This window comes from Serinus canaria, chromosome 11 (genome assembly GCF_022539315.1).
Source record: "Serinus canaria isolate serCan28SL12 chromosome 11, serCan2020, whole genome shotgun sequence".
In the NCBI taxonomy this organism is placed as follows: Eukaryota; Metazoa; Chordata; class Aves; order Passeriformes; family Fringillidae; genus Serinus; species Serinus canaria.
Window position 1 is genome coordinate 14,441,771 of NC_066325.1, and position 11,839 is coordinate 14,453,609.

Sequence of the window (11,839 nt, forward strand, 5' to 3'; positions counted from 1 at the left end):
TGGGAGAGCTTAGCAGATGGTGTGCCTTGAAATTCCTTCACCTGGGGACTTGGAGCCACCACAGCCTGGCACATCCCCAGAGCCATGGGCAGCTGGAGGTGAGGGTGACAGTGGAGGGCTGGCATCCTGTCCACTCAGGGTTTGATGGAGAGTTGCAACTCCCTTTACCCTTCTTCCTAACCCAGTGGTTTTAGGGCTTCACTTGAAATGTCTTGGCCATGGCTGGAGGCAGAACAAAGCCCTGAGCCAAGCATGCTGCCAGGAACCTCAGGAAATTTCCCCCATCAGCATTTTTCTCTCTGGCAGGCACAACTCCCACTCGCGCTTCCCGAGCGCGCTTGGATGGAACAGACAAACAGGAAGGGTGGATGTGGATAAGGGTTGTTTATTCATTGAGCAACTCCTTAAAAAACAGAAAACCCAAACATTTTTGGTAACAAATGTTAAATCTTTTCCAGATGAGGTGTGTAGCCAGGAAAAGAGGGCAAGTTCCACCTCTAACCCCAGGGCAGTGCTAGGGTCCAGAGCCCCTCTGTGTACAGCCATGCTGCAAGGAGCAGCCTTTCTCTGTCCCCATGTCCCCTCAGCCACAAGCTACACCACCCTGAAACACAGTATTTACAGACCACAGATTCCCACATCACAGCACTCCCTGTGCCCAACACATGGACCTGGAGCTTTAAAGGGCAGAAATAAAACCACCAAGCATCCAACCCAGACAGAAAGAAGACTCCAAAGAAACACCAAGGTTTGCACAGCAATAAAAAGATAGCCCTTCTAAAGGAGGTCAATAAATAGGAGAACTAGAAAAAATCAATTGCTTTTTAAGTTCAGCACATAAAGCCCAGTTCCACCCCCAGTGGGTGAGGAGGAAGTGAGGGCTGTGGGAATGCACAGAGGAATGTGGCTCTCTCCCCATCCACATGGGTTTCTCTGCCCTGGGGTTTCTCATATCCACAAAGCTGCCCCTTGAGAGACAGATGCTACTGGCCAAAACCAGTCCCATGGTTGCCCACCAGCAGATAAACCAGGGGCATGGCAGGGGGACACAGCTGTGGGAGGAGTGAGGGGTGTTGGGGTGGGAGAAGCCAGGGAGCTTGGCTCTGCCTGGCCACTCACCCCAACCAACCCCCCTGGAAGGAAAACCAGTTTCTCCTGAGACATATCAATTCTACAGCAAGCGTTTAAATAGCTTGAAGTGCAAAAATCAGCTCAGGGATGGCAGGGTGTCCTCAGAAGCACCCTGCTCTTCATGGAGGGGTGGGACCCTGCACCATCAGCCTGACATAGCTGCATCCGTCAATGCTGCTCCATGGCCATGGCAGAGTGATGCTCCAGCCTTCCTGCCAAGCAGAAAACTCCAAATTTCTTGACCCCCCCTACCCCCCACCTCTCTTCACCTCCCAGTTGGATCCCTAAGAGTCAAAAACCTCTGGGCATCTGCCCAAGGGCTCTTCAGCAGCCACCACATTTGCATTCATGTGAGAAGGAAATATCTCTTACAATACAGGTATTCAATATATATTTGAAGTCAGTTGAGGCTGAGCCAGCCATCGCCTCCACTAACGCCAGCCCAGGGCGTGAGCCAGTGCCTGCTTCCCAAGGCCTTGGCATACAGCTGCCCCAGCTCGGTCTCCTGGAGATTCTGAGGGGTCACTGCCTGCGTCCTGGCCACCCCTTGGAGAAGAAAAAGGGGACCCCTGCCACAGTCCCCCCACACCAGCTCATGGGGACGATGTGGGCTCCCTGTCTTCAGGCTTGTCGCTTTTGGAGGACTTTGGCTTCAGCAAGATGAACCTGTTGAGGAGGTCAGTGTCCGAGCTGGCCTGGGCACCTGCATACGCCTCCCCTGGGGACAAAACAGAGGCTGGGCTCACCTGGTGGGGAAAGCTCTGGAGGCTGGAGGAGCAGCATCTCCTCAGTGTGGGGTAGGGACACTCACCAGCATAGCTGGAGGACTCAGCCATGTTCTGGGAGCCAGTGATGTGGTGCCAGTAGGCGCTGCGGGGCAGCATGGTCGTGGGTGTGCAGGGGTAGGAGAAGTGCTCAGTGCCTTTGTTCAGCAGCTGCAGTGGATGGGGGGGAGGAGGGTGACACAGGGCCCCCAGAATCTACCCCAGCTGTGTCCCCCCTCAGCATGGGCTGGAGCTCACCCTGACATTCTTCTCCATCTCCAGCAGGACCCTCTTGTGCTGCTCAGCGATAGCCAATGTGGCGCTGTGCACACGCTGGTAGATCTGCTCACCCTCCTGCGTCTGGAAGGTGTAGAGACCTTCTCCTGCATCACACATCCTGTGGGGACAGGGCACAGGATGTCACCAAGGTCTTCAAGCCAAGGGATGATGAACAAAACCCACACAGATGACAGCTGGGGCAGCTTCCTATACTGTTAGAGCTGTGCCAGGTCCCCTTCACGGTGCTGATCTGGGACCAGAACCAGCTGCAAGCCCCGCTGGCCATGGGCACACTGTACAGCCCATGGCCATCACCCCAGCCTCAGGCCTGCCTATGGTGATGCCAGCAGTGCCTCTGCCTGCAGCACCCAGCTGGAGGAGGGCACACAGCTGTGATCCCTGTCCTGGCAAGGGTGACATCTCACCGTCCGGCCTCGAAGGTGAAGCGGGTGGCGTCGCGGCCGTAGCGGCGCAGGGAGCAGAGGGGCCAGGAGACCAGCTTCACTCGGGGGTTGTGCGTGTCCCAGAGGTAGATGTTTTCGTGGGTGATCTGCAGCTTGCACTCGCCATAGACGTCCAGGTTGGGGCAGGGGAGGAGGAACACGTTGAACCGGTCTGGAAAGGGGAAAAAAATAGAAAATAAAATAATCAGCGGGGGGTGCAGCAAGGCGGAGCCCCGGGCGAGCACTCCCCGCCGCGCTCACCCGTCTGCTCGCACTGCACGCCGGGCGCCAGCAGGTCGGGCTCCCCCAGGCTGATGTCGTTCAGGCGGGCGCCCAGGCACTCCACCGACAGCGTCTTGTACCACTCCTCCGCCTCCAGCTCTGCAAGGCACCACGGCAGCCCCTGGGCGACCCTGGCCACGCCGGGGTGCCCCACCCAGCACCCTCGGCCCGGCTCCCCTGGGCGCTGCCCCGTACCTGAGTCGCAGGTGAAGGTCCGGGCGGAGTCGTCGGTAAAAACGATGGCCACCGCCTGTCTCTTGGTCTCCTTGGGCAGCCGCGTGATGCACTTGACATTGCTGATCTCGGTGACCTGCAGAGGAGTTGGGGGATCACCGAAGGCTGCTCGCACACCCTGACACCTGCAGCACCCAGACCCAGCTGCATCCCCCTCCGGAGCGCATGGGGTGACGGCCAGCAGGCGAGTGCAGACAAGGAAGGACCTGCTCTGGCACGGGTCCCCGAGCAGCGGGCAGCCCCCCAGCACCCCTCCAGAGCACCCCCTCACCTTGGGACACCCCCGCAGGCACGCCGACTTCTCATCCGGGTACTTCTCCAGGCGCTGGGGCCCTTTGCTGGAGGATTTGCGGAATACCAGCCAGCAGCGCCGGTAGATCTGCCGGACAGAGAGCGCGGCGGCTGCTCGGTGCTAGAGGGGCTCCCTGTCCCCACCACAGCCCCCTGGCCCCATCCCCAGGACCCGTGCCTGGTTCTGCTGACCCTGCTGGCCTGGGGACAGGAGGGGATGCTGGGGATAGGGCTGTGCCGGGGCTGCCATCATCTGCTCCCACCCCCCGCCAGTGCTAATTACAGAGCTTAATTAATGAACACAGACAAAGCTCCCAAGGGGACCGCTGTTCTGGCATTTTCCCCGTCCCCTCTCCTACATCCCCTGCCTCTGAGGGTGGTGGGGCTACGGTCCCCAGGCATGTCCCGCTCCCCTGGATCCCGCTCCCTCTTTGTTCTCCCTAATTAGCATGAAATTACCCAGCATGCTCGTTGCTGCGGCTCCAAACCATGGAGATGGGCGACCAAACCCCCTGACCCCCCACCTGTGGGTGCTGCACTCCCACAGCACCGTAATTTGCACCTAGCAGCTCCAACCCCTCCCGGTGTGGGGTATCCCCGATACCAAACTGTGTGCAGGGAAACTGAGGCACGGGGGAAGGGAAGGCTCACAGACATCCCCCAAATTCTGGGTGACCTGGGACAGGTGAACGGGTGTTACCCGGTGCAGGATTCTGGTGGTGCAGATGCTGAACCCCTGGGGCTGCTGGGTGATTTGGGTACCAACAAGTGGCCTGTCCCTGCCATCCCCCACTCCTCTGCAACCACAGCCCCCCCAAAGGCTGCTTATTCAACCCCAAAACAGGGGCACAGGAAGCCACAAGAGGGACCTGTCCATGTCACCTCAGTGGGAAACCAGCACCCAAATCCATGGGTGTTCCCTCCCACATCTCCCCATTCCCCAAGATCCCCACTCACCCCCAGCTTCTTGCTCTTCATCCTCACATAGCCCTGCTTGATGATGTCGTTAAAATTCGTCGCCATGGCGATGGCTCGATAGGGTAGGGGATATTTTGGGAGGGGGGGGCTGCCTTCACCTTCGCCCCCCCCTCTCCATCATGTTCCTCCCTACCCCCTCCTGTCTCACCACTGGCCCAGCTTGGTGCTAGCAGTGTCTCCCATGCTGGCTGGAAAAGAGAAATGACAGATCGACGGGTGACATCTTCCTCGTCCTCCTCCCCCTCCTCCTTGTCGTCCTCCTCCTCCTCCTTCCCCTCCTCCTCCTCCTCCTCTTCCTCCTCCCTTCTCTGCCTGAACCATCCGAGTGGAACAGTCCGGTGTTAACCCCTGCCAGCACGGTGGAGCCAGGGTGGCACAGACAAGTGGTCAGTCCCCTGCCGCCAGCTCCAACATGTGTCCGAGGGGACACCCGCACCACACCTCGCCCACAGGTCTCCATCACCTCTCGCACTCCCCCTCCTTCCTCCCAGGCTGCTCGCTTGGGCAGGAACATGGCCCCGGCCCTCGGGCACGGGCTGGGTTCGGTGGGAGCGGCCAGGCCGGCTCTGCTCTGGGCTGTTTCGGCCGGCGCCGGGGGCCAGAGGGACCCCGGCTTCCAACCTCGCCCCCCCGGTGTCACCCAGCCTCTCTCCAGCCCTCCCGTGAGCTCGGCTTCGCTCAGCCCGGTCCCTGCTGGTTCCCCCAGCCCACACCGGAGGGAACAGGTGGGGACCAGATTCCTATCCCAGGTCGAGAAGTCCCTGGTGGAGGCAGTAACCCAGGAAACAGAACAGGGCCATCCCCGGAGATGTTCCTCCATGCCAGCGACACCCGGGTCCCCAAAGCTCAGCACGCCGGGGGATCCGGCTGGGACAGCGCCTTGGGGACCGCCCGCTGTCCGAGAGCGGCCGAGGCAGCGCTCCCTGTGAGGGGAACAGCCCCCATTCCCCATCCCCATCAGCCACCCCACGCACAGGAACACCCCCAGGGAACCCAGAGCTGCTGGGGGGCACCTTCTGCCCCCCTATCCCCGACCTGTCACCTCGGCACCCCCACACCCGGCGCCCCCCGACACCCAATCACCCATCGCATCCCGGTCTCCCACCGGGGACGTCCCTCTGGGCGTTGTCACCTCCCGGCCGTTTGCCCCCGACACTTGTCAGCCCAAACCTCGGTCAAACCCCGTCCGGTATCACCCGGTCAGCCCAAATCTCGGTCAAACCCCGTCCGGTATCTCCCGGTCCCGCCGCCTTACCGCGCTCCCGGTGCGAGCGGACCCGCCGGAGCCTCCGCGTCCTCCGATCCCCGGAGCCGCTCGGCCCCGCCCCGGCCCCGCCCCGGCCCGCCCCGCCCCGGTACCCTCCCTCCACCCCCGGGCTGCCCAACCAGAGCCACAACCGGCCGCCCTGGAAAGAAAATTCCATCATTAGGCTTTAGAGGGAACACCGCGCAGCTACTGACGGGCGGCGGCAGCAGCCTCTGGTCCGTCCCTCGGCTCAGGTGTCACCGCATCCCCGCTCCGTGCCCCCCAAACTGGTTTCCAGACCTCTTAATAAAACTGCCCCCAGGCACCCCCACCCCCGCGGCTTCACTTGTTGGGCTATAAAAATATGAATAATCGCTGGAAATAAAAGAGCATTAAAAAAACCCCATGAGCAGCAAAGAGCTGCGCTTTTAGCCAATCAATTAAAAGGCAGAGAGAGGGGATTAGCTCACCGAAATATTAATTTTTAATACGGTTGTGTCTGAGCGCCTCCAAAGCCCCCAGGGCCCTGTGCTGGGGGGCTGGGCTGAAGGGGCTGTGCTGGGGTGAGCAGCACCCTCAGGTGAGCACCTCTGCACCTCCCCAGGGCGAGCACCTCTGGGTGAACACTTTTCACTGCACAGGCCCAGGGACAGGCTTTACCCTCACACTGGGCTGGTCTCCAGGCATGGGGACAGGGATTCCAGTGGGTGACACCCAGGCCTGCGTGTGGCTGGTGAAGAAATGCCAGTTCTCCCAGATGTGTCCCCTCCCCACCCTCACTCCTGTGTGTGGACAGACTAGTGGCTCACACTACCACCAGAGCCTGGGCCCATCTGGGCTCTGTATTTATAATAAAAAATCATATACAAATACATACATATATATAATATATATAAAAAGAAGTGGGCAGTTTGTGGCTGCCAAGCTTGGTGCCTCTCTTGCCCTGCACCTCCTCCTCCTGGGCTGCTCGGTGATGCTGGCTTTAGTGGCCACATCAGTGTCCCAGGAGATGCCAGTGGCTGAAGGGCCATCCAGTACTATCCAAGAGGCAGTGGATTTTGGAGCAACCCTGGGCAAATTTCTCCCCACCGCTCCATGCCTCAGTTTCCCCATCTATACAAGGATCACTGCACAGCTGGGCCCTGTGGCGACACGCACTTGAATGCAGGGGACTGATGTGGCACATCCTGCGGTGGTGGCACTGGCCCTGGGCTCTAGGGCACCTGTATCTGCAGGTCCTCATCCTCGTCGGGGTCGCTGGTGCCGTCTCCGGCGTCGTCGGGGCCGAAGCGGGCGCTGCGCATCTTGCCGAACAGCGGGGCGCTCTGCTGGCGCCGCAGCCTGCGGGGGACAGCTGCTGGGCTGGGGGGGGGCAGCATGGCCCTGGGGGGCCCTGAAGCCGAGCCCATTCCCCTGCACCCCTACAGCATGACTGGACCCCAGAGATCCCTTCCTGCAGCGCTCACTAAGCTCTGAGCGCAGGATGAGCCCCGCAGCCTGGGGCCAGCCTGGAACTGGGAGCTGTGGATGGTGCTCGGTACAAGTGGGGCACAGGCTAAACCTCTCCAAGGATGGACATCACTGTGCTAGGCAGCACAGACCCAAACAGGACTGCAGAGAAGGGAGGTGTCATCCCCCTAAACTGAGGAACCCTCAAAAACCCCAGGAGTACCCATCCCCAGGAACCTGTGGTGGTTTTAGCTCTTTTCTTGCCTTTTTGTGAAAATTCATCATAGAAATTTTATGAACCAAATTTGAAATCCAGAGGCCAAGGATCCAGTGAGATCCAACCAGTCCACCACACTTTACTGGAAAGCATGAATTATTTAGGGTTGAGTGCACAGGGAGTCTGGGGGGGGGGGTGATGAATCCTCCATTATGGTTCTGTGATTTAATGCAGATGTCCCAATAAAATAAAGGATGATTATAAACACCCCCCCAGCGCCTCCTGGAGCCACGGCATCGATCCCACAGCCATTTCAGCTCTTTACTGCTGGAGAGGCAAAGCAGGGCTAGGGAAAGTTTTAAGGGCAAGAAAACTCACCTCCCACCTCCCCAAACTGGTGTGGGATGCTAGCAGCCTGCCCTGGCTGTGAGTACTAGGGGGTGCAACCCTAAGCAGCATAAAACTGAGCTGTGCTGGTCTCTGGGCAGCCTTGTGCTGGTTTAACTGGGAGGTGAATGCCACCCAGCTCAAGGTGGGGTGAAGACTGCTCAGAGGATGGCTGTGCCCCTCCCGAGGATGTCAGAGGCACTTGGGCCACGCTTAGCCCGGGGTTCAACCAGGCAGATGCTGGTTGAGGGATGGTGGCAAGGAGAACATCATCCCATCCTGGCTGGTCCCCACGTGGCTCACCCAGCCCCTGCTCACCGTGACTGCAGATGCTCCAGCTGCACCTGGAAGCTCTCGCTCTGCTCCGTCTGCTCGTCCAGCGACCGCTGCAGCTTCCGCGTCTGGTTGTGGGCCTCATCCAGCTGTGGGGTAGGATGGGATGGGATGGGATGGGATGGGATGGGATGGGACGGGACGGGACGGGACGGGACAGGACGGGATGGGAGCAGAACAGCTCCCTGACCTCCTCCACTTGCAGGAGCTTTCCCACCTCATCCTCAGCCTGGGCCAGCTCCTTCTTCAGCTCTTCCACCCTCAGGCGCAGCTTCTTCACCTCTCCCTCGTGCTGCTCCACCCGGCGGTTGGCATGGGCCAGCTCGGCCATCTTCTCCTGGTACTGCTTCTTCAGCTTGGTGTGGATGTGCTTTAGGTCAGCCAGCTCCTGTGATGGGTAAGGGAGGGGGCTGAGCATGGGACAGCCACCCCCCCCCCACTGGGGTGTCCCCTCCTCCCTCCTCAGGGATCTCTCCCTTTGCTCCACCCCATGACCCAGGAGCTGATGAAGCAAGGATGGGGTCACCACCATCCCTTGAAAGGCGATGGCAAAATTTGGGCTTGAGGGAGTCCTTGGGAAGGCTGAGCCCCACAACAGAGTCACCCAGGGATGCGGTGGTGGGGGTCACCTCCCCTGTGGCACCTTGTTCTTCTCGAAGAGCTCAGCCTGGATGGTTTTGAGGTCAGTGTCCAGGGCACTGGCCGTCTGCCGCCGTTTGCGAGCCAGCACCTCCTCCAGGTCCTCGATCTGTGCCCGCAGCTTCTTGTTCTCCCGCTCCAGGTTGAGCTTCTCCGTCTCCAGCCGCTCTCGCCGGCCCCACTCAGCCGCATTCTCTGCCTGCAGCCTCTCCATCTGGGACAGGGACATTGGGGTGGCTGGGGGGCAGCAGAACCCCCCTCTGCCTGCTTTGTCCCCCACGCTGGGGTCTGGCCTCACCTCTGCACGCAGTTCAGCCAGTTTCTTGTCCATGCTGGAGCGAGCACCCAGCTCATCCTCCAGGTCCTCGGAGATGCGCCCCAGCTCGTCCTGATGAATCTCCTTCAGGATGTTGAGCTGTGGGAGGACATGGCACCAAAGGGGGCTGTGAACATCAACCTTCCACCTGAGCTCTGCCCACACACATCCACCCAACCTAACCCACTGCATCAGCAGCACTAATGAAGACCCTTAACAAGCAATCTGGTGTTGGAGAAGTGGCTGTGGGCCACCATGTCCATCAGGATGTGCCACCCTGTGAGGGACAGGCCACCCCTGGGGCAGCTCTGCTCCCCAGGCACCTTGCTCACCTGCTTCATCACCTCCTGCTTGTTCTTGTTGAGCTCCTCGTATTTGATCTTCCACTGGCTGAGCTCGCCCTCCAGCTTCTCAATGTTCTTGCTGAGCGCCAGCTTGTCCCTGGGGAAAGGCAGTGACAGTGACAGCCTGCAGGACCCCATGGGACATGCCATCCCAGTGGGGACCAGGCTGGTATCAGCTGGCACCCTGCGAGGATGATGTCCCAAGCACTCACTCCCTCTCCTTGAGCAGCACTTTTTGGGACTCATCCAGCCTGAGCTTCAGGGCGGTGACTTTGGTGGCGTCCTCCTCCACGGCGCTGACGTCCTCCCAGAGCAGGCGGCTCCGCTCCTGGCGGCTGAAGGAGGCCCGGGGGCCCCGCTGCTCCCAGCTCTCCTCCTGCTTGCTCGTCAAGATGTTTTCCATCAGCTCCAGCTCCTGTGGCGCCGTGGGTGGCCCAGCACAGGGGACAGGGTGAGCGGGCTCCCCAGCCCCTACAGCAACCAGCCCTCACCCCATAACCAAGAGCACTCTCCCTCCATCCCCTGGGGATCCCCTAAGGCTGATGAAGAGGGTCTTACCCTCCCAGGGGAGCTCCCATACATTACCACACTGCTGCCAGCTCCCTACCAGGCTGGAAATTTGGTATCCAAAAATTTAAAACCAATTTATGACACCGATCTCACCCAGGACTGCCACATGGGTGACCTTCTACCAGGCGCTCTAAGCACACAGTAAATGAGCAGCAGGGGGTTCCAGGGGACAGGATGTCCCTGGGGACCAAGTGTGGAGCTGTGGGGGGTGCTCACATTACTCTCAGATTTGTCACTTGGCAGCTGTGCTGTCAGGTGGAATAAACTGCCACAGCGTGGCACCTGAGCAGTGACTTCTGTGCTGTGACAGAGCTAACAGCAGCAGAGGAGGGATGGCTGCAGCAGCTGGGATGATCCCTGAGGTGGCTCTGGTGTGCTCCCCCCTTCCTCCTCCTCCTTCCTTCAGCAAAATCCCCTGCCAGAGGCCCATATGGACACCCTGACAATCAAGCCGTGGCTGGGAGATGCCACCAGCACTGCCAATGCCACCATCCCCTGTACTGGCACAGTGATTTTTGCCTGATGCCTCCAAAGGGAAAACCCCAGGAGAGGGACTGGTGCCACTGCCAAGGTGATCTCACTGCATGGGGCTATGATGGCTCTGGATCTCCTCATGACACTGCTCTGAGGAGTCTGATCCCTCCCCAGTGCTGCTCCAAGAGGGATCTGACTGCCCTTCTTCTCCAAGAGGTATCTGAGCCCAAAGTGCTGCTTGGAGGGGTCTGACACCCCCATACCAATCCAAGAGAGGTCTGACCACCCTCTACTGCACTGAGAGGGGTCTGGCCCTCCCAATCCTGCCCCAAGAGCAGTCCCCCCACACTGCCCATCTTTACAGGACAGGCAGTGCTGGTTTGGGGGTGCCCATGGGCAGCAGACAAAGATGAGGAGCTCCCCTGTTCCCCTGCTCACCCGGGGCAGTCCCACACGCCCACCTTGGCTTTTTGGGGCACCTCAGCCCCCACATCCCGCACGGGTTCTTGCTCAGGGCCGGCGTCCCCCTCTGCTCCGTCGGCGGGCGGGCTGCCGGCGCCGCCCGGTGCCGGTGCCGGTGCCTGTGCCGGTGGCCGCGGTGGCGGCGGGCGCTCATCGCGGTCGCGGTCGCGGCGCAGGCTGGCCAGCTCCTTGGTGAGGGCCTCCAGCCGGTGCCGCAGCTGCCGCACCTCCTCCCGAGCCCGGTTGCGCTCGGCTCGCACCTTGCTCCACTTCTCACGCCAGTTGGCCGTGCAGTCCGACCACCAGCGCATCGTCTTCTCCATCTGCGCCGCCCGCGCCCGCGCCTCCTCCAGCTCCCGCAGCCGCAGCTCCTCCCGCCCTTCCCAGTCCCCTTCCAGCAGCGCCGGCGGGGGCCCGGGCGAGGGTGTCCCGCTGGGGGGGGACGGGGAGGGCTCGGGGGCCAGCAGGGCCAGGAGGGACCCCCCCGGCAGCGGCGGGGAGCCGGCCAGGCGCGAGGCCCCGCTTTGGCTCATGGCGGGGCTCCCCTAGGGCATGGCCGTCACCGTCCTGCACCCGGGGACCTGCAGGAGACACGGCGGGTCAGCTGGGGACCACGACAGGTGGCTGGAGGAAAGTGTGGGCAGGGGCACGGTCCCTGGTTTTGGGGAGCAGAACACTGAATGATGAGATCCCTTGGATGGACCCTAGCCAGGTCCCCAGTGAGGACTCTGGCAATGTCCCCAGCTGGCAGCCAAGTGACGGCCCCAGCCAGATCCCCAGTGAAGACACCAGTGAGGTCCTCAATGAGGACCACAGCCCACAGCCCAGCCACCGGCATCTGGTCTCAGCTTGGCTCTGCAGGCTCCTCTGCCAGCTGAAGGGAAGACATCTACATGTCATTCGCATGATATCATCTGCATGAGGTCATCTGATGACATCATCATCTGTGAGCCTCCAAGACCATCCCTGCTGCTGGAGCTGGGGTACTCAGCTGCACCCC

At 60.7% G+C, this 11,839-nt stretch overlaps 2 protein-coding genes across 5 annotated transcripts; both read right to left on the minus strand.

Annotated features, from left to right (window-relative positions):
* Positions 1-369: 369 nt before the first annotated feature.
* On the minus strand, positions 370-5,745 carry DOK4 (docking protein 4). 4 transcript variants are annotated; one of them, XM_009090728.3, is made up of 9 exons: positions 5,658-5,745; positions 4,382-4,590; positions 3,405-3,512; positions 3,095-3,209; positions 2,879-2,998; positions 2,600-2,789; positions 2,154-2,292; positions 1,943-2,066; positions 370-1,849 (listed from the first exon to the last, which is right to left on the minus strand). In XM_009090728.3, the coding sequence occupies exons 2-9, from the start codon at positions 4,445-4,447 to the stop codon at positions 1,725-1,727; spliced, it is 987 nt and encodes a 328-aa protein (XP_009088976.1). In that variant the 5' UTR covers positions 4,448-4,590; positions 5,658-5,745; the 3' UTR covers positions 370-1,724. The 4 variants fall into 4 exon arrangements, with proteins under 4 accessions (XP_009088976.1, XP_018770421.1, XP_050834990.1 ...); XM_018914876.2 differs by having other exon boundaries at positions 5,573-5,666; XM_050979033.1 differs by lacking the exon at positions 5,658-5,745 and having other exon boundaries at positions 370-1,797; positions 4,382-5,650.
* A 720-nt stretch (positions 5,746-6,465) lies between these two features.
* CCDC102A (coiled-coil domain containing 102A) lies at positions 6,466-11,400 on the minus strand. Its single transcript, XM_050979035.1, has 8 exons — positions 10,839-11,400; positions 9,546-9,748; positions 9,322-9,430; positions 8,972-9,088; positions 8,678-8,887; positions 8,252-8,422; positions 8,020-8,123; positions 6,466-6,989 (listed from the first exon to the last, which is right to left on the minus strand). The coding sequence occupies exons 1-8, from the start codon at positions 11,370-11,372 to the stop codon at positions 6,863-6,865; spliced, it is 1,575 nt and encodes a 524-aa protein (XP_050834992.1). The 5' UTR covers positions 11,373-11,400; the 3' UTR covers positions 6,466-6,862.
* Positions 11,401-11,839: the final 439 nt, after the last annotated feature.